The following is a 22,599-nucleotide window of genomic DNA, read 5'->3' as shown; positions in this document are numbered from 1 at the left end:
CATGCCCTCAAAATCTGTCTGATTTATCCACAAGTGAACACCCAGACTTGAATGCAGCGGTGAAATGCATCCCTAGATGGCAGTAGTGAGTTAAACATGAGACTGTATCTGATGCACGGAGATGGAATATGCCATCTTGTTTAGTGTTCCTGTGATGAGACAAATTTGCCAAATAAATTTACAGGAAATACTGCAGAGGAAAAAGAGATGTGAAGGCGAGATGTCATTGTGACACAGCTTCCCTATAGCCGTAAATACGGACGTATGGGAGGATTCTCTTTCTTGCTCTCTTTCAGAGGAAATTAACTCGAAATTGCTTTGTTGAAATTGCTCCTCACAGTTTAATACGAGCCCAGGAAACGCTATTACACGTCAGCACTCCGGTATTTGAAAGATGTGGATGTAATATGTTCATTTCCTCCAAGATATGCATGAAATTGGATTGAAGAACAATCAACTCCCCACAATAACGTGATTGTTTCCCCCCGGTTGATGGATTTCTATGGAAACAAGGCAAAACACATACATTTGTCTATCTATATCTAGAGACTGATTTTATGGACAGTATATCTATTTATACTGTATATATTAAAAATACATATTTATACTATATATATATATATATATATATATATATACATATTTATATATAAATAAATATATTATAGTATATCTACATATATCTATCTATCTACACACATATATTTTTTTATAGTATAAATATATACACGCACGCATGCATACACATATACTAGTACAAACATAATGACCTCTTGAGAGGGTTAAAAAAAAAGAAAAAATTACCAACCATGCAGGAATGGGTGTTTTTTTAGGGCTATTGTATTCTGAAAGAGTGTGTCGAGTTGATTATTTGAGTTTGCCTAATGAACTGACAAATGAGCATGTCTGCACAGCAACAGAAAAGCCTCCTTCATTGCATGAAAATATTAGCCAGTGTTGGGCCACTTTGTTTCATTATGAATCACTCATTAATTTCATCGGTGTGAAGTAGAAGTCACGACTCCAGTAAATGTTGAAGAAAAACACCTTAATGCCTTAAATATTAATCATTCAAATGAAGTGAGCCTGACTTTCACCTGGGCGGGTTGGGGTAAATGGGGGGGGGGTGCTACCCATGGATCCTCATCCTTCGCTCGGCCTTCCTCCTTGACCAAATGGAACTTCTTCTCCCCCTAATAACTGTCAAGAGATACAAAACGCGTGACGGACCCTGCACCCGATCTTTTCTCCTTCCTGTTTTTCACCAAACGCCTTTTGACCGGTGTGGGTGGGGGCGGTCTCGCGCGAACCCGACCGGAGAGAATGCCGAGCTAGCAGCGGCGGTCTTATGAGCTTGATAATGAGCCTGCAGAGATGACAGGGTCAAGCAGGGTCAGCAAATAACAGCGCCGTCATCCAAAGTCAGCGGTGTAGTCCACTAGGTCTTAAACCGGAGGTCGCAAGATGGAACCCGAGGGGGCGTCATCACGAAAAATATTTCTATTGCAAACGTAATGAGAAAAAATGGCGCACGATAATATTGCCCCATCAATTAAAATGAAAGACGGGTGTAGCATTCGAGTACTTCATTGCCATATTGATTCTAATTTGATTGTTCAGCCATGATTAATCTTCAAACTCATTCAACTGTTCTTTTCAATTGAACAAGTCATGAATATTTAGTTGGCGATGTTGAAATAAAAATAACATTCCCACGGGATTGAAAGGTGCGTTTAGTTGGCGTCAGGATTATAAGGAGCTCCTTGGAAAAAAAAATGTCACTGTCACTCAAAAGGCGTTGAAAAGAAGACCCGCAGTGCGCGCAATTCACATAGACGTGAAGGTCAGGCGGCTGGCGCTTACGAGCGGCTGTGCCACTCCGTGTCAGTGTGTACTCATGACGGGCGTCCTGTATGTCGAGACCTGCGGCGCGAGTGAGTGACACGCATTGCACGAGTGGCTTATTAGGCTGACCTGGCCGCTGCCTGCCACCGGCCGGGCTCCTCATTTCCTCTGACACCAGCCACGCTCGCATGCGAGTATCTTTTACCTGCCGCCAGCCCACTTAGCCATTTCAAATCATGCATTGTGTTAATTATGTGGGAAGATGAATGGCAATCATATGCTTTGATAAATTTTGTTTCCCTTTTTTACTTACTTTCCCCCCAAGCTGTTAATTGTCAACAAAACAACTTAGCCTTACTAGCTTAATGCTAACATATAGTGGAAAACGCCACTTGGGGGCTAAATCTTAGCATCTATAACGGTGGTGTTAACCCTTCCAAGTAGTAAATATTTAAACACAAAACATGTGGACTCCATAGTCACATGCATATATTCTTTATCTTCTGCAAAAAAACAATGTTATTGCACCTTTCTTAGGTAGCTGTTACTTCACGCCACTTTCATTATTAAAAAATATCTATACTGACAAAAGCGCTTTGGGCAATAGCTCACATAAAATGTTACCAATATGACTGCAATATATGAACGTAGCCGTCTCTCAGTAGGAAAAGGAAATGGAGACCCCATGAAATATATCACACATTTGGAAAGAGAAAATAAGGTGATGGTGGCCACAGGAGGGCTTGATATTTCCTTAAAGACTTTGACAACCTCATTCTTTGACATGTCGCGAATAAAACATGACACATCTCATCCATGATACATTTCATTGTCATTGAAAACACTTGTTTTGCGCAGTGCATTTCCAACTGCGCGACAGGACATCTTTTAAATGCGGCTTCATCTGCGGGGAATGGAGCCACGATGCATTTGCGACGGAAAGGCCATATTTAAAACAATATGCAATCATAGTATTAATAATAATAAAATTAGTAGTTGTAGTAATGTTGGATATGTGACTTCACCCATCTCTCTTATTATTAACAATAATTATAATAATATAAGAAATGCAAAATATCAATAGGATATAGCTGTTGGTGAAAAGACTTATTTCTATCTCGATACTAAGGCAACAGTTAGTTGAAACTCTTCTTTTTCTTTGCATGACTTTATTCTACTGCCGCCCGGTGGCTGGTTTGCATACTACACAGGGAGCCAAAATAATGACTTCACAAATTGTCTAATTGTTGCCATTCTCCTAAATGATTTATACAACTATATAAGAAATATAAACTAGAGACTGATACTGTATGTTTTCCTTATTAAACTAGTTTTGGAGGTGTTTGGCTGGAACGGATTGATGCCAATTCCATGTAGTCGAATGGGCAAAGAGTGACTGGATATAAATTCCATTTAAAAGTACACTCCAGGAGGCTGCTGAGTATATGAGGCCATGAAAGTCTGCTTGCGAGAAAGTGAGGGAGCAAAATGACTTCACCCCCCCCCCCTCCTCCCTGCACACTCCTGCCCCCCACCTCCCCGAGTTTAAATTCATTGCCTGTGAGGCTGATCCAGTCCAAGCAGACTGGCACCCGGCACCCGGCACCCGGCTGACCGATGCGATGAGCTGCGCCACCTTGACGACATTGAATCAGTGAGGGAAAAGAAGACGGGAAGAACCCAGCCACTTGTCCATCTTCATTCGCCCCCCATCCCATCATCCCATCCCATCCCTGGCCGCTCCTCGCTCTCTCTCGCTCTCGCTCTCGCACTCGCTCTCATCAGCCGCACGGAGCCGAGTGCATGCGTCGGGGAGCGGTGGGGGCGCGCTGGCTGCACCGCATCCTCTGGACATCTCCGAATAACGGCGCTTAACAACCGCGTGGCGGTGGTGGAGGAGACCGGAGAGGAGGGAGGGGGGGAGACTGGAGCTGGAGCTGGACCTGGGCCAGGAGCGAGCAACGGGACCGGGGGGACGCGCCGTGGCTCCTGATAAGCCCGCTCTCCGAAAACATGTCCGAGTTTTTCCTCCTCACCTTCTTAGCCCTTTTCTCGGGATTATTTCCATGCATCGAGCCGTCGCCGGGGACGGATGAGCGCAAAGGTAAGGGACAGTCGGGGCGGGGTGCCAGTGGGGGGGCGCTTGCTCAACTTGGCACCTTCAGTGGTAAACGTGCGCATTGTGCATGAACCGCATTCGTCAATTGTTCCGTGCATGCGTGATGAGGTGACGAGCAGAGTTGGACTTCTTTTCTTTTGCCGTTGTGACACTGTGACGTACAGCAAGCAGCACATGGAGTTGCGTATTTGCATCGGGGCGGGGGGGTTGGTGGTGGTGGTGGTGCTGGGGGGGCTTGGGCATAGTCACGTTCGGCGTATGCGTGCACGCGCTATCAGACAGTGCAGCAGGTGAACGTCTCCTTCGGGCTGTGTTTGTCTCTCGTGGAGATTTGGCTCCTAATCGGCACTGTGGGAGCAGCGCATGTGGGAATGCAAAACGCGAAGCCGGTTCGGTTGCGAATCGAATCACATGGACATTCAATTTGATGAGAACACTTCAAGTTTTAGTTCATATATAGCTGGGAATGTTTTATATATATATATATATATATATATATATATATATATATATATATATATATATATATATATATATATATATATATATATATATATTATATTTTATATTTATATTTATATTTTATATTTATATTTATAATTTATATACATATATGTATGTAAGTGTGTGTGTGTGTGTGTATATATATATATATATATATATATATATATATATATATTTAAAATAGTTTGTGTACGTGTGTGTGTGTGTGTGTGTACAAAATATCTTGTCAATATGCTCACCAATATTGTCCAATATTGAATATTTGTCTCATGTAGCAAAATCTCGTCAAAGTTTCCATAAGCAACGGAGGCAAGCCATCTTTTTGAAAACGTAACTTTTTCTGGTGGAGTTAATGATGTGATGACCTTTGTTGCACTTGAGCCTGGAGGTCGGGTCACGTTTGTCAGACTTTCCTTATTTTCCAGAAATGTCAAGTTTACTTATTGAATTCCTCTCAAAACCCAGGGTGATATATAAAAAAAAAAAAAGTGTGAGTTTTTGTGTTTGTGTCTATAATTTGCCCAGCAGTCACACGAGGGAAAAGAAAACACCAAATTACTGTTTACCTCTGTTGCTGTGCATGAAATGAAAAGACCAACCTCGAGGATGCACCGAGGAGGGAAATACATAAGAGCACCTCTGAAATGTTCACATGTACACTCGCTTTGAGGGTCTTTGTGAAAGCCAACGAGAATTAATGCGAGTGCTGTCGAAAAGGCTCGTAATGATAACGGCTCGTAACAGCAAAGTTGCTTGTCAGCCTAATTAGTCCGATATTAATTTGCTTTGTGGTAGCCAGCATTGTCATGTCCAATGCCAAGTGGTGAGCTCGTGCTTTCGGCCGCTTGCAATTTCCAGTATTCTGAAAGCTCATTGATGGAATTGTTTGGCTGTGAATGAAATGAATCAGCAAAAAAAAAAAAAATCAAGGATGTTTGTAATGTGTGCCCGGTTACGGATGCTTTGACAGTAGTGGCGGACATGTTTAGCAACTTATTAATTTTTGGTTATATAATATCACAGAGGTCTAGAGAAGTGCACGTTTACAATTGTAAATTATTATTTCATTATTCCAGCCAGCTACATAACATTCAAGATATAAGAATGATTTTTAGAATTTTAGTCATTCCTAATGACATCCAACATCTCCTTTTGACGCTTTAACAAATGTGTAGAGATCTCCAGAATGACTCTTTTAGTGAATGCAAAATGGTTTATTTAATTAATTCGAATGAATAGATATTTTTTTTTTCCAAATTGGAGATTCAGTTTGTCTTGATCAAGCTACTACTACTTTTCATATCTTCCTTTAAAAAAAAAAAAAAAAAACCTCCACAAGAGGACACAAATTTCCCACACGACCTCAAATTATTTTTTCACTACACAATCGAAACTCATTTCAAATTTGTTTTTAACGGGTGCTGCCTCACAAAAGGGAGGTGCCCCTGCAGAGCCAAAATTGAGAAATTCAACCTTGGCCAAGATGAATGTGAACGGAAAATTGGAGAGTTGCTTTCATCGGTGCACTTCTGTGTTTTGTTGACCTTTAAAGGTTGGCCTTCTTTCTTTTCATCTGGGTTTTACATATTTCACTGGGAGACATTAACACAAAACCAACGGCCGGCACGCCAAAGCCTCCTTTGGGGTCGCGTTTCAACCTCAGCCACTGGTGTTCCTCAGGGCGCCACCTTATGACCGCACTTTTTTTCACCAAGTGCTTGGCGAAACCACATGTGGATTGCATTTAATGCAGAGTCAATAGAAATTGCAAAGTGGAGGTCCGAGTGCTGGACTGAAAAAGAGGTGATGTCAAAACATGAGTCAGCATCATAATTGGGAAAAACCGTTGCCGTTTATGTTGCTTCCATCCAAGAGGCGCCCGCCTGCCCGCCCGCCCAACCGCCTCAGGTGCTCTTTAAGTCTCGCTTGTTCTTGGCTGAAAAACCAGACGAGTCGTCAGAAACTTGGAAATGAGCATTGAGCAGATGAGACACTCGAGGCAAAGCTCAGCGTTTGGAGTGTTGGAGCACGTTTGACATTTCAGCGGCCGTTACTGGTTTGGCGAGGTTGTTTGAGGTAATAGCCGAGTCAGCGTTTGCCTACCTATGTGGGTCTCCGGCACGCTCTGAAGAGACTTAAAAACAGCTGACAGATCCAGTCAGTGATGTCAGCTAAGTGTTGCTGTCATCAATCCTGGTCGGGGCAGAGGTGATGTATGGCCTCCAGCTGCACTCCTAGGGACACCAGCCGTCCGTCTCGGTCAGAGTTGCTGAGTGAAATCAATGGAGGTCAAATGTACTACTGTAGGGGGCGCTAAAGACCCATTTTCTTGTTTATAGTACTTGGGTCATAAATCAAAACATTTTCACCGGGCTCAATGTGTCTGCAAAGTTTGGCGATTTTATTTTATTTTTTTTATATATATAATAACAAAAATAGAAATAAAATAATAATAATGATTAACAATAACAATCATCCAGCATCCATCCATTTTCTATACCACTTAAATAATAATAATAATAATTTGTACAGAATACATTCAAATACATTTGTGGGAGACAGAAAAATCAGTTCGCAGATCAAACCGGCTCCAATTGAACCAACATTAGATTGTCTGGTAATACAAACGTCGTTGGCTTCAAAGTGACACATGACATTGATTAGTAATCGAAAAAGGGGCCTTACATTTTCAAATCTAATAATCTGACACTTTGATATCCTCAGAGGACTCATTGCGTGCGCCGGGGGGGCTCTTATGAGTTTTTTTTTTTTTTTTTTACCCACGTGATACTTAATTGCAAATGTGATTAATGAATCAATAAATTTCCCGCCGAGAGGCCCGGCGATGCTGGAGTCAATTCCGAGAAAGTGTCTCGGTCATATCGTGAAAGCGTGGCGAGAAATGGAACGAAAAAGAGTATATCAATTATGAATGGAGGAAAATGCAAGTGCTTTATTGCCAGATATTCTAATGAGAATAGGTCTCGGAGGGGCAACGGTAAAATAAAATGAGCTGGGTGCCGTCGAGGTTATTATTGGCTGATGGATATGCTGCAATGCAACGTGAATTGAAAAGTAAGCCTGACGTCACGCTGGGGAAAAAAAATGCCCCACGAAAACGCGGACTAAACCGTCAGAGCAGACGTGTTGCCGACAAATCAGCTGCGCTGTAAAGGTTAAAATTAGTATGCGGGCTTATTGCAGGAAGGCTGCTGAGGTTCTTTTTTTTTTTTTTTGGTCAGGCGACCTATACTATGATTTATTCCTTTCGGGAACACGTAATTCATTTTTCAGGATTTTGAAAATACCGCCACGCGAAACCCGAATAAAACAAATATAACGTGTCGGAAGGAGTGGAAAATGCACACGCCTTCAACTAAGTGTCTTTGAGTCAGTCGCTTTGAAAGGGCAAAGGGCAACGCCCGCAGGAGCAAGTACTGTCGGAAGAAATTGACTATTTATCTGGCTTCTTGCCGTCATGTAGCAAACATAGCAAGCAGCTTGTTTTGCCAAGGGATGTTTTATTCTTTCTTGTGTCATTAGCCTTAAACATTATCTTGAACTTTTCTCGCTGCTTATCTCCCTGCTAAAAAAAACATTCTTGGCATTTAACGAGTTAAGACAATTTCTTTGTTTGCCGCTCTGATCATTAAGGCATATTGATTCCTCGGTGCTGCTGGTGAGGCCGCTTAAAGCTTCTGTCCAAAATTGAACACATCATTTATAATAATTCATTCCCTCAGCCAATGAGAATCAATCAGGAGTCCGAACAGTTTGGATAATGGAATCAAAATGTCAAAATGATCGGCCCGTGACATCACGAGCGTCGCGACCCCGAGCGAAATCGGCGGCAGGACCCGATGACGGCGCACTAAAGCTCGCCGGGGACTCGCTCGCCCAGCTGCCACCTGGCACGGGCCGAGGCCTCACTGGACTCCATCTCGCCGCCTTGGCCCAAAACAGCCCGACACACAGGGAGGGATTCATCCCCCCGAGGAAATTCATTCAGCAGACAAGCCTAAAGCCAGTTGATGCGTTCCTCTTAAAGAACAAATTACAAACCCGAGTCATTAACATCTTTCCACTTCCTTTGGTTTGAAGACTGGAAAGGCAGCAGGGACCACACTCAAACAAAAATCTCCATTTTGATTCCATCTTTAATCACAAGATGTATAGGCAACGTTAAAAAAGGACTAAATCTACAAATTAGTATGCTGCCTTGTACTCCATTAACCGAAGACACATGCGATCCAAAGCTGCTTTGACACACAAACGGAGCGCGGCACGCACATTCAGCCTCAAATGAAAATCTGCAAAGTGTGTAGCCGTTTCCTTTCCTGCCAGAGCTAATTGTAATCCAACAGACTTCGATGGCGAACGGAGGCCGAAAGCCGGCATCGTTCTCACGTCACCGTGCGAACGCCCAACAACTCTGCACCTTGTTTACTGTCCGGCACGTCGCATTTAGACACACTAAGAATATCTCGAGTCGCTCCAAGCCTGACTTTGCACTTTAACAGGCTTTTAGGTGTAAAATATTTGTGAGATTGAAAGATGAATAATTGAATGCGCTTTGATGGAACAAGTTGGTGAATTGCAAGATCTAAAAGAAAAAGCCAGGCCGCCTTACCTGCAGCGGCAATTCCCTGGTCGGCGGGCGCCTGCCGTGGAATCTTGACTCGTTACTTTTGTGTTGCAATTTGAGAAGGTGCGCAAGCACAGCAGCATCTGGCGTCAGATTGAAGATGCTTCCCTGACATGCATCTGAGCGGTTCACCATCTTTGTTCTCTCGCTCCATCGGACGAGCACACTCATTAACCGCGCTCGCAGCAATCCCAGTTCAGTCGTGTTTGTTTGGAGACGACACCTTTGATAAGATTAGAGCAATTCCGCCGCCTTGCGTGGCTTCGGCGCCTTCTGATTTCTTGCCGGCTGATTGTAAATGTGCGCAAGTTAGGTGCTATGGACCTCGCCGCTCCCACAAGAGATTAAGCACTGGCGCCTCCAATGCGTTGCGTGTATCCGCCGCTAGCCGCCCGCTGATAAGAGTCACTTGTTTCTGAACAGGTACCGACAAGCAAAAAAACAACAAAGGTCTACGTCGACCTTCAGGAGCCGTACTTGGATGTCGCACACTCAAACTATTTTGTTCTTAAAATTCCTTCTATTTTTTTTCAAGTACAATCTAACATGTAACAAACAGGCTTCTTCATCATTTCGTTTGGTATTTGATTGTATTCACACTCAGATTTCAAATGAAAGGTGAAAGTGAACACAATGTCGACACAAGCGCCTCTCGCGCCGCACTTCCTGTGATTTCCACTCGAAGTGGAAGCGGTGATTTTAACACCAAACATGCGAGAGGGAAAAAAAAAAGGCCCTTTTGAGGACCAGACTTGCTTTTACAAGATGTGACTGAAATCATCAACCACCTACCACTGTGTAAAATAAATTATTTTTATTTTAGACATATGTAAATAGGAAACACATTGTCCATGTGCAAAGCAGAAAACAATTCTTTTATTTATAAAAATAGAAATAATCCAGGAGTCATTATTGATTAATTGATGCCACAATTGAACATCAATTGTTGTTATCTTGTCGGCAATTGTCAATTTCATCAACACGCTTGTGACAACGAGTGAGCATATGCTCTTGATGTTTTTCTAGCTCTACTCGTGATTGTCGACGTTTAGCCCGCGGGCCTCCCTGGCTGCTGCCGACGTTATTTTGGTGTTGTTCAAATAAAGTCGTTTCGGTCTTATCATTGAGAAAATAGTCTCATCTTGGATTTATGAGCTCATTGACGATGCGGCTTAGTGCTGCGGGCTTCAATCTGAATAAGAAAAACAAATGAGGCTCACATTAGCGCCACTCTTGAAAGCTCAAACTCGCTGCTTTAGCCAAACTAACCTCATATTTGTACTCGTCTTTAAAAACAGTGTCACTCCCTAAATATTGAATCACTTTTTACATCAAACATTGATCATTTCTGTCAACAAAAGCCAACAAATCATTGATTCATTTGCCCGTGCGTATATTTTGCAATAAAACAAAACAAACGCAAATGCACAGAAAACTCCAACATGTGTGGGCGTAAGAAAGTTCAAATGCGCCCATGACATGGAAGTGTAGCGTATGGGACTAATTAAGTGCAAATGAAAACTCACACGGTAGGAGGAGGCCAATCGATGGTCCACGAGGAGCAAGTAAAGGTCACACACACACACTCGCCCGCGCGCACACACACACAACAGTAAATGACGTCGCGCTTATCGAGGATGCATTTACTTGCTATCTGACTCTTCGCACTCCATCGGTCGTAAACACCCGCTCAAGACGAGGAGTGCAACTAACGAGCCGCAGACGACATTTTAGGAGACTTTCTCCAATAAAAATAATACATTTCATTTGTAATGCATGGTGAAAAATCACAAGAAATTATGTTTGATAAAAAAGCCTCCAGTTCACACATTAGCACGTCCATGTTTGTTCATTTTGTGAATTTAATGAGCTTCTTTTGTTCTCCTTTCTTTGCCTTTGATTTTCTTCAGTTGTTTTGTTTGCAAATGCTGCTTTTGCTTAGGTGAAGAACATCGAGTTGCCTTGTGAATGGACAAAAAAAAAAAACCAAAAAAGAAGAACGCAGCTTTGAATTGCCTTTTGATTCCACTCAACATAAATCAACTTTAATCCAAATATTAATTAAGTTGGACTGTCCTTTAGGCTCGGGTAAAGCAAAGCAATGTGTTTTTCATTTACACGCTGCATTTCGCATACGCAAGGTAACTCATTATGCTCATAGTTCATATCCAAACATAATACATAATCCAAAAAAGATCGGAATACCTTCTTCAAGAACAAAACAAAAACAGATTCTACACTGCTGTCTAATCCAAATCCATCTTTGTAAAATGTCACATCTGCTGCATATTTGCGAAAGATTAATAGAATAATGGACGGGACCATATGATGCCGTGCTATAATATAATAATCATTTTATCCTTCTCGCGAGCATATGCCGTATGCTGGGGAAAACAAAGAGTCAGATTAAACGTGTTGTCAAATTAGAACCGTATCTGGATTAAAGCACGCGTGTAAACAAACGCTCTAATTTTGAAGCCGGTGCCATGCAATTTTAAATCATCTCTGATTTCAAGCTTGATATTCTTTTACTTATTAATTATTGCATAGTAATTGGGTGCTTGTGTTTACCCTAACAAGTGTTGGCTGGCCATTTTTTTTTCAAAGAGTTGGGACATTTGGGGGCGCCGCAATATCTTTCATTTCCACGGCTGTGTAAATGGCTGCCTGCGGCAGCGTCTCCCTACGGCCGGCCAGCTCTTCATTATTAAAGCCCCCTCGTCGGCCATCCTCCACACTTCTCTGACCTAATGACTTCCTGGAGAGACCCGGCTGCCTTTAAAGTGCATTTCTATTTTGCACTTCTTGTGTAGCAGGGAGCCAAAGCGGCGCATCATTGTTCTTTATAGCATCTGCTCCGAGGAGAAAATGGCCTCATCTTTTTGTGGCATTAAATATTGATGGCTATTTATAGATACTCGCAACAGAGCTTAAGTGCAAGAAAAGAAGAGAAAAGTGCTTTGGAATTTAAATTCACTTTAGGCTCACTTTTCAGTCAAAGTGAAAGTCTGAATTTGGGCTCATCGACGTGACAATGATGGCTTACGTTCCGTATCGGCGATGACGGGCGGAACTCTCACGTATCATAAAACAAAAAATTCGAAGCCGTGAAGCAATGTATCGTTATCGTTCAACACCGCCGTTTTGAGTAAATGAACGACAGGATTTCGTCATCACAAGGGAAGCTGGCTTCCCGCCGCACTGACCGTTTTAATTTGATTCTTTTGCATCAAACGCAGCAGTGATTGTAATCCACGGAAGCAGGCGCGGCACATGTTGATGCAATCTGTGCAACTTGACCACAATGCAATTGTCTCTTTGCACCCCGAGACAGCATGCCCCCCCCCTCCGTTGCCCGAGGCCAGCGCTACAGTTGTGTTTTCATGCATGTACAAGCTAAGCGAGGTTGACATTTCCTTTCATGTCTCCGTCATGGAGGTGTAATTTCAAGCGTTACTTGTGACCTCATCCTCTTGAACTCAACAGGCACACAATACAATCAATCCATTGCAGATCACCAGCTTTCGTAAGTGAATTGCCGCCCGTGTGTGTGAATCTTCAATGTTAGAGACATGCTTGGAAAAGCTACCTGGAAAATAGAACGAGTGATATTCTGAAGCTACCCACAAGAGAAATGTAGCAAATTAGGCTAAGCTACTTGTGGAGTGAATACCTGCTCAACCGAACATATGTCCTGACATTTGTTTTGGATCTTGACGCCATCTTACTTTGGAGATTGCCAATGTAAAAGTCGTGTTGTCGTTTGTTCAGGTATAGCCGAGGGGATTGACGCGATCTACGCTTGTGCCTTTGTATCCAGCTGTGCGCTAGCTTCCCTGCCTTATCAGATGATTCACAACATCTTTTTCCTCACCATCTCTGGCGGATAGCTGTGTGACATCAGACAACGAGATGCATTTAAGGTTTAGAACTGCCGGGGCAAAAAAAGGAGCCTCTGTCGACACTCCCGTACTATACATGATTACAAAAGTCGCTTTGCTACTGAAACGCTAAGCGGCTACGGAGAAATACTCTTAAGCTACTAGCGCTTAGATGTCGTCTCTTTCTAAGAAGGCCTCATCACAATAGTCATTATCTACGGTGGAGTGCTACATTATGTTCTGTCACAAACGCGCCTAGCTAATGCTAAAGAAAGGAAAAACGACCCATTCGCGATTCAAGTTGCACTTAAGTGAGGCTCCGCACAAATTGTGCGCCAAAAGTCAAGAAATAAGTCAACGGATCAAAGGATCGCTTTCCAGTCCATATGAAAAGACGGCTGTCGCTACATTCTGCAATATCAGCCGTAAAGCTTTTATTGTGTATTTTCAAATGCAGCGTTGGCTTAATACCAGCATGAGATGCACAGGACTTTTTTTTGCCAAAAGAGCGAAAGCCGCTTTGATGATACTTTGCTCCCAACTAGTGAGCTTCTTTCCTCAAAAGCTTTCCTGGCTGAATTGTGGTCTCTTCTATTGATGCAGATGCTTTGAAATGAAATGCCCAACATGAATTGTCATTATAGAGCACGAGAGTGAAAATTTGCCGGGAAGTCCGCAGGGAAAGGTTGAGAACAGGAAATGTGCTGCAGAAACCACATGAGTTGAAGTGATGACTTTATTCCAGCCGCTTGTGTTGTTATGCCAAACAAAGGCTTTGTTTTTAGTCGTCTATTGATTTCATCTTTTTGTGCATTTCCACCTTGAACTTAGTGAGGATGTCGACTGAAGATACCAATTTAGGAGATAGGACTGAGCTTGGAATCCCATATGCCAAGGAAAAAAAAGACTCTGAAGATGAATCTCCCTGCTGTTTTATTGATACGGGAGTCAAATGGCATAGCTTGGATGGCGTTCATTATTCTGGTGAAGAGCACTACAGAGGAGCGCTTTTCGAATATTCAACAAACACCATTGTGCCGTTTTGGGACAAGCATTCGAATATTGCTTCAAATGATCCACTTGTCTTTTTTTCCTTTTCTGTTTGGAGAACTGCGACAACTTTGATGAGGGCTATGTCGGAATTGTTACCATCACCGCCCCTATCCACTTTATCTTTCCAGCGGAACGAAATAAAAGTCCATCCATCGAGCGCTAATCGTGTGGCAGTCATGTCCGGGCAATCGCAAGCAGCGCCCATCGACTGTAATTGAATTGTTGAAACGTATTTATGATCCTGCTCCCAGCCACTTGGAACGTGGTCCGTATGCGGTTTGTTGTTTCTCGACCATCCCGACATCAATATTTGAAATTTGTTTTGTAATTCCAGGCCGGCAAAGACACCCAAGTCGTAATGAATTGACTGTTTTTCAAAGCTCAGGCTACATCCCAAGGGCCAAACAAACATGCCGCTCTTTGGTATGCCGTGGAGAAAGTCTCAGCCTCTACGTTTCAGCAAATAATTGCTCGGGATTTGCATGCACGCTGTCGTGACAGTCTGAACAGGCAGACAGACTCAAGGATTCCATTTGCTAACTTGGACAGTTGCGGGGAATATTTTTAGAGCATGTGTAGGTGTCATGTGATCTGCAATTGTCATCTTGACTGACTGCGAGCGAAAATCTCATTTTGGTGGTGACTGCGTGGCTGCTTTTGTCATTTTGTCACATGCGTTTCGGCAGGCAAACTTAGCCGTAGCCTCTGCTTTGCCGCTCCCTGTCTAAGATGGGATTTACCGATAACGATAATGGAGTCCGGGACCCCCCTCGGTGCACCCTGGTGCTGTCGAGCACCTCCGCCGTGGCCCGCAAACCATAAAATGGAAACCCCGATAGACTGAGCCAACACATTTAGCGTGAAACATGGTGTTTACATTCGAACGTTGCCAATTTGCCGCTTAAGAGCAAGCATTATCAGTTCCGTGGAAGCCAAGATAATTGACTGAGAATTAGATTATCTCTGTCCAAACATGATTACGGCGTAGCTTAGTGGGCGTCTGCAAACGTTGATCTGTTGCAGGCTGTTGATGCCCAAATTCAATCACAGAGAGGCTATTGATGAAGACATCATTGCGAGACAAAGAACCGCCCGCACAAAAGACGACGGCACTACGGACAACACCTTTTGTCGGAAAGCCATTTACTTCTCTGCGGGATTGTAAAGATGTTTTCTCCCAAAAGGGCCACTTTGGTCGACCGACCGATCACGTTTCTTGTCGGGGATAATCATTTTTCAATGCTCGCTGCAATCTTCAGCTCTCTGTGACGTTGTCCCGAAGATTTGACTAGTATTGCAGTGAGTAACTTCTAATCATAATGTAAGAGCCCTCACGGTCTCGGTCCAACCTATGGCGAGTACGTGGCTCCCGTAACGTATGTGCCTTCGTGGCCTTGCTCTTTCATAGTTCTTGCTTGATGACCTCGGTGCAATTTGGAGCATTAATCAAAAGGTGTAGCGTGATGGAATAGCTCTTTTGCTTGCATTATGTTCACGTCACATAAATCAGCAGCCATTTAGAGACGATCGCCACCATAAACCTTGGCTTCCGGGTGGCGGGTACATTTCGGTCATTAACAGAACGTGCTCGACGTTGAACCTGGTTAGTATGAAGAAAAAAAGATGGATGAACGACTTTGAAATTGGGTCACTTGTATTTCACGGTGCCGCCGTATCGGTGAGTTGAGTTAGAGCAAAGGTGTCAAACTCATTTTTTGTTGCGGGCCGTTAATGACTTTAATAGAAATGAATGTTTGTGGATATTATCACATACACGCACAACAGAATTTTCCAATTTATCTTGAAATTGGGATTATAACAAATTATTTTTTGCAATATCTCATTGTTATTAAAAGGAAAGACAATATAGAGGTTTGGTATTCTGACAAGAAACATTGAGTTGACACATGATTGTAAATTTCCGGGCCACATAAAATGATGCGGTGGGCCGAATCTGGCCCCCGGGGCCTCGGGTTTGGCACCATTGTGTTAGAGTAATTTTAAAAAAAGTCGTCTTGGGTCAAAAACCCTGTCCTCACACAACTGATGACAGTTGCAGACTGTCAAGCAGTATTTTAGCCGGTCATGGGCTTTAGAAAAGTAATGGCTGCCTCTTTTGTTCACATTGAGGCTGACACCTCCATTATTTAGCTTGGCATATCCGTGAGAAGACATTTGTAAGCATGTTGTATATGAACGTAGCCTTTCCAAATGGCACAAATGGCCATGTCTTTTCAAAACATCATTCAAACATAAGCGTGCGTGCGTAGATCCTTTTGTTTTGTCGTGTGACGTTGTGGTAGATGTTCAAGCCCGCTTGAGTTCGTGATTAGTCATGATGTGTTTTGACAAATGCATCACTTCAGAGTTGTCAAAAACGTCGCCCGTGTTCCAACGCTTTTAATCTCGGCCGCGGCTGATGACTCCGAGATGCCACGGCGACTTAGCGAGGCGCTGTCAAATTATCCCGACAGTTGTTCTCTCTCCCGTAGTACTGACCAGCTACATTGCGACTCGCTGCTCATAGCTCATGCGTTATTCACATTTAATCAATTCTCCTGCGGGCGGCGTTTGCTCCGCCGTCTCCTCCCCGCCGAAAAAAACAACAACAACAACAACAACAACAGGGCGAAGTAGGCAGATTGAAGTTGTCAGGCTTGCATTTAAAGGTTACGCTTGTCACCGGCACGTGGCTTTGCAACAAAAGCAACTTCGAGCAACACATCTGTCGCCTTGTATCGACACTGCTTTACCTGCACCGCTAATAAGATTTTATAGATCTGCTGATGGATTGTCCGAGGCGGTTATTATTACACGGCGCACCTCTTATCACGACAGGGCAGAAGCCACAGTTCTTTTCGCCCACGGAAAGTCGCTATTATGTGATTCTTGGGTGATACGCTGTAAGCAAAATGATTGGGGAGGTAAATCTATTGCTGCTCATTTTTTCCTCCCCTGAAAAAAAAAAAAAAAGCCTTTTTGGAGATGCGAGCATTCTGCCCGACAGCGACGATACCAATTTTGTGCCTCTAATTGCTTTGTGCTTTTTGTATGAAAATAAAAACCGTTTACTCGCTAACTTGAAGTTTACCAGAAACGACTTTAGTTCACTTGGACCCAGAAGCGAATTTGGATTCGGCGAGCACTCCTCCCCGACCCCGCGTGTGGGCTGTAACCTCGATCTTTTCTTGGCGTGGTATTGACATGGGGCAGAAAGAGAAGTCAGAGTATTACACCCCCAACTGTTCCAATTTCTCCTCTCTGCTTGTGAAATGATGCTGGCGGGCGCTGCTGTAAGCTTGAAACGGAATTAATAATGTACAGAGTCAATAGGCCTCGGGATCCTATTCTCCCAGGTATCACCTTCAAGTGACTTTGCTCGGGTATTGAAGAACAGAGTACGGAGGGAAATCCGACGTATTTACTCCTGGAGGTCGCCGCGTCTAGATCCCATTACTCGATGAAAATGCGCTCGCCCTTCTCGTGTCAGACTTCAGATTTAAAATCTTAATGAAGCTCGGGGTGGCCGACGTTAAGGTCAATATTTCCGGGATAATTACGTCGGCGTGACCTTTTATCGTATATCGGAATCAAAGCCGTTTAGCATTTCGCAGGCGGCGAACTGTCGGCGTTATTCGACGAGAAACATTTCCATTTGGGTGTGCCAAAGTAGTTGGAAATGAGATTGTTCTGAACTTGATTTGGTTTGGTGCGCACTAATAAAATATGCATCAGCTGCAGGCCGGTGTGGAGCCCAGCTGATCGATTCACGTGGTTGTTTTTATGAGAAATCTCAGCAGAGAGGTCCTGTCAAGTCTGTCAGAGATCATTAGCAAAGCGGGAGATGTGTTTCTGCGGGGGGAGAAAAAAAAAAAAACAGGTAGGCTTGACATTAATAAGTCATTATCATCCGTTTCCAATACACGCTTGAGAAAAGACAATTTGGTAAACATGCAGGTTTTTCAAATGGAAAAGACTCGCCTGTGTGCTTAAGCACCTCGCATTGCTCTTTTTTGAAAGGTTTGTTATTGCCAAATATTTCCTTATTGCAACAGCAGAGGATGGCCGATTTATGAGCTGGAGTTTTTCTCCCGATATAATGACATTGAAAGAAACATCCAACACTCCCAATAGTCGCTTTATTAAAAAGTGTTTGTCAACGCAACTTTGCGTCCTCGCTGAAACGCTTCCACGGTGACTTATGCAAAAAGCTCGCTTTGAATCGCAGTATTTTGAATATCTCATAAACATGGATCCGGCAGGAATAGAACCCTTTCACCTTTCTCTTCATGCGGCATTCATTTCGGAGCGGCAAACTTTTTAAATTTATGCTGTGCCGTATCGCATCTTAATTACAGCGGGTGGAATTCATTTTCAGTCAGAAATGTTCTGGAGAAATTCAAATCCAGAAATTCGGCTTATGAGCCAAACCATGAATTGCAACATATTCAAAGTACAGTAACTTGGTGAACCTCAGAAACGTCACATTTGGAGGTTCTGGGTTCGAATCTCACCTTGTGCTTTCCTTCGTTCTTCCCGCGCTTGCGTGTTTCTCTCGCATTACGAGTCGATCGAATGGACTCGTCTCCGAAGTTACCGTGAATGACGTACGAGCTTTATAATTGCCATAGTTACTCAAGTAACAGATCTGATTTAATGAGCCGTTCACAGTTTGACAGTGCACGTCCATCTGGACTAATGTTTGAGACACTAAAGTCTTCTTTTATTTACAGAGCGCAGCGCAGCTGGAGCAAAGCGCTGTACATAAAGATTGCACATAAATATAATGCAATAGAAAGACTTTATTGCAGGTACAATGAAACGGAGGTTATGAAAACATAAAACACAATGAATAATGAAATATTAATAAACACAAGCATATACTACCAGCAGAATCAATGTGCCGGTAGCTTGGGAGTTCCTCCTTGCCACGGGACGGGAGATTCATGGAAGCAACGTGCAGCACTGCAGAGTTTTATGAGTTGTGATTCAGGTTTAGCAACTAGAATATTTTTTTTTTTTTCTGAAACGTCATCGCTGTAAATGACAATATATGATCAAAACCATTTTATAGGTCGAATTTCTAAACAAAAAATGAAAGAAAAAGATACAAAAACTACATTTGGGAACACAAGAAGGTTGAAAAAATCACTGATGGCGCCCATGACATCACATTAGAAGAGCTTCCTCGTCCTCTTCCAAGCTTTTGATGCCATTTAACGCCAACATATCGTTAAGGTCAGATAGCGTCCTCGCAGTTCGGACCGTATTGACAGCGAAAACATTTAAGCCGTCTGACCTTTCTGCGGTCCACCAAAGACTTGAAATCATCCAGACGTGCCAATTCCTGTTTTTCTGGTAAATCAGTCCAATGGATGAAATGGAATGCATTCATGACAACTTGCAAAAAATGAAGTCTATGATTTCCACCAAACATATCTTCCCAGCGTCTCACGCATAGAGCCTGATGACTTAACGTCTCCATAATTACAAGCACGTCAAAATGCTTAGAGGTGGGACTGAAGCAGACAGGGAAGGGGGAAAAAAACAAAATACTTTTCTGACAGGGTGTGGAAAAACTGACAAAATTAGTATATGGTTGGTGCATTCAAAACCGGTTGCTACCTTAATTAGCCGCTATTACTAAAAGGCCTCGATGAGTGACAGATTAATCAATGACCAGCAGCTTTAATAGTATTAATTAGTACCGTGCTAGCGTGAAAAGCTATTCCGAGGGTCCTCAGTGTTTCGTAAAAGCCCAACACTCCCCCTGCAAGACTTTATGTAGTTGTACTTAATTTCCGCTAAATGGCACTAGACAGCGGCAAATTATGATCCAGTGTTTATCGCTTGTTATTTTAGGTGCGGAACAGCCATAAAGCCCATTTCCTACGAGAGCCGCAACCGTTAAACAGTGCGTAGCGCCTCGTTTTTCATCGAAACTGTCTGCGAAAGGCAGATTTTTTATCATCGGACCTTCAGCGCGATATTATTTCGGCTCTTTATTATGAACGAGCGTCTTGCTCAAGCCACGACAGGCCGGCGTGGCCCGACCGACGCTTTGCATTAAAATGTTTTACAAGGGAATGACACGGGATGTGTGTCGGCTTTCATCTTCTCGCCCTCGGGGAGGCGTTACCATCTACAATTGCACTGCTGCAAATAGGAATGAGGCTTTTGCAGGCAGGCCATGTAGCAGCAGTGGCACTTTGGGTCATTACGGCTCATTTCTCCTCCATACAAAAAAATACGGCAACCTCTTGACAGGACGGTTTTTGCTTCAAAAAATCTTTGGCGGAATAATCTGGTTGGTCTCAAATGATCCGAAATGTGTCGTTAATACGATTGTGCGTCTCTCCAATAAAAGACGATTTGATACTTATCTCTTGACGCCAGCTATGATACAATTAAAGCTTTTAGGTGGAGCGATTCGATTCAGCGGAATCACGATTCGATTCGTCACCGCTGTAGTTTTTGAGATATGAGCTACACCTTCACTTTGTATCTCAAGGCGCAACTGCGGTAGAAACATCAATCCACAAGCAAATTGGCAACATTTCTTTACCCGGTGCCGAATAAATGACGGGTGGCGTGGATCGACAACGACGTCCAGAGTGCCCTTGCTGTTAGGCCGCAAATGAACACAATTAATAGAGAGAAAGAGCCCAAGGGCTCACAGCTCCGACGTACGTCGTCATTTATAAGTCAGCGCACACGCTGGCTTCTGTGCACTTAGACGTAGAAGCCTTACACAGCTCCAGGTACGTGAAGTACGAGAAGGAGCAATTGTAGCGCTTGACTGACAGCGCCAGCGGCAATAAGTGACAATGAACGAGAAGACTCCGGTGTCTCCCGTTGCCGGCGCTGACCCAAGTGGGTAACTCCACTGTCGCAGCTCCATAATTTACCGTTGTCTTTTAATTAGAAGAAGAGTTTGTATGAGGGAGCTGCGCTCTACCTGCCTTCAGCTCGCTAAGAATAGAGCGCGCTGGAATCTCAGCATGCCTTTTGTTAAATGTTTGCACCCGCAGGCCTCAATTTTCATAGCCGTGCATACGTAGCTCTCCCACTGAGGTTGCTCGCATTTTCCAGGCACGGAGCTTCTTGTCTGCTGCTGCTGCTGCTGGCCTTGCACAATGAAGTTAGGGGATTTGATTATTTTTAGCTTTGTCATTAACTTTCCCGCACTTCACTCCCGCTGTCAAATATCGGACTTGGAAAGCATATTAGAGTACTGCAGTCGTGAGGAAAGTTTTTCCAGGTAGAAAATAGAAAGTACTTTTGAAATCTGACAGAGTGGTCGGATTAGATACATTTCTGAATTATACTGCCCTCAGGTGGGAAATACTTTTACGACAAAGTAAAGTAAAAGTAACATCGCGTCAATTACTGAAATAGCATTTCTGGACGAGACGAAATAAATCACAGCGAAACGCAACTTAAAGTGGACTAACCGCGAATTCCTTGTCGTACATCTTACGCCACCTTATACCAAAATATTTGCGTTTGAGGAGCAGAATATCTGCATAAATAAATAAACAACTCCTAATTTCCTTTACAATGACCTGATAAATGGCACTTGTGTCGTTTAAAAGCAATCTCACACTTGAGGTCGCAACGTTGTGCTGTCTATCATGACGGTAATTCCAGGCCTCTCTCTCTCGTGTGTGATATTGCTGAAATAACCTAATTGCAAATCATATTCAATTTGACTGCAGAGCCAAATGACATGGTAAATTATGCATGACTATTTGATTGGCTGCCGGCTGCTGCTGCGGCTGCTGCTGGTGGTGGTGGGATTTCTTTAGTCTTTAGAGACAGCATGGCAGTGTGTGAAAGGTGAGGTCTTAGCGTACTGATTTTTATTTATTTTTTTAATTCGAGGTGCCATAACCACAAACAACTCCTCCCCCGCTGCTTCTTGATAAAAGCCAGTTTAGCCCCAGGCTATCAAGGGTGACATTTACCTCATGTTCCTGCAGGTAGGAGTTCCTATATAAGTAGCCTTAATATAGTTGCCCTCCTTACAATGTCGGTGTTAGAGGACATTTGATACCTGAATCGCTTAGCCTGAAAATAAAAGGCCTGAGGTCGGTTGAATTCATATTTTCAATGAATATATGTGAAGATATTTCAAAAATTCAATTGAGTGTTTTTCCTTGTCTGATTTATTGCGTGGTTAATTTAAGGCTTTAAATTGTCCACGTGGTACCGGGACGCTATCGAAAACAAACGTATGGGAGTTTTGGCACGATGCTTTAATGTCAAGTCATTTGTCTAAATGATTGAATGGGACAAAGCACCAAATGGGCATTTTCATATTAATATGATTACGTAGTAAAATGTTTAATGGATGCAACAATAAAAAGCAGTCACCTGCTCTACGACTGACATTGGTTTGACAGTGTGCAGGAGGGATGACTGCGACGACGTTTAGTAAATCATTGTAACGGCCGTACGTGACCAAACGTCGTATTATAAAATATCTGGAGGAAAATCATCGTCAATTGTTAAACCTTGGATTTGTTAGCCTCATTTAGCTAGCTAATTAC

At 43.1% G+C, this 22,599-nt stretch overlaps 1 protein-coding gene across 6 annotated transcripts in view; it reads left to right on the top strand.

The window, feature by feature from the left end:
• Window positions 1–3,415: 3,415 nt before the first annotated feature.
• The window catches only part of LOC148393860 (low-density lipoprotein receptor-related protein 1B-like), a 131,135-nt gene continuing 111,951 nt past the window's right edge, over window positions 3,416–22,599 (top strand). For all 6 annotated transcript variants that reach the window (XM_088382578.1, XM_088382579.1, XM_088382576.1 and 3 more), the window contains exon 1: window positions 3,416–3,949. In XM_088382578.1, the coding sequence (XP_088238704.1) occupies window positions 3,859–3,949 (91 nt within the window). In that variant the 5' untranslated portion in view covers window positions 3,416–3,858. The remainder of the gene's footprint in view (window positions 3,950–22,599) is intronic.

This window comes from Syngnathus floridae, chromosome 8 (genome assembly GCF_059516105.1).
Source record: "Syngnathus floridae isolate MCC-2025c chromosome 8, RoL_Sflo_1.0, whole genome shotgun sequence".
In the NCBI taxonomy this organism is placed as follows: Eukaryota; Metazoa; Chordata; class Actinopteri; order Syngnathiformes; family Syngnathidae; genus Syngnathus; species Syngnathus floridae.
Note: the sequence above shows the minus strand (reverse complement) of the source record. Positions and strands in the feature narration are given on the sequence as shown.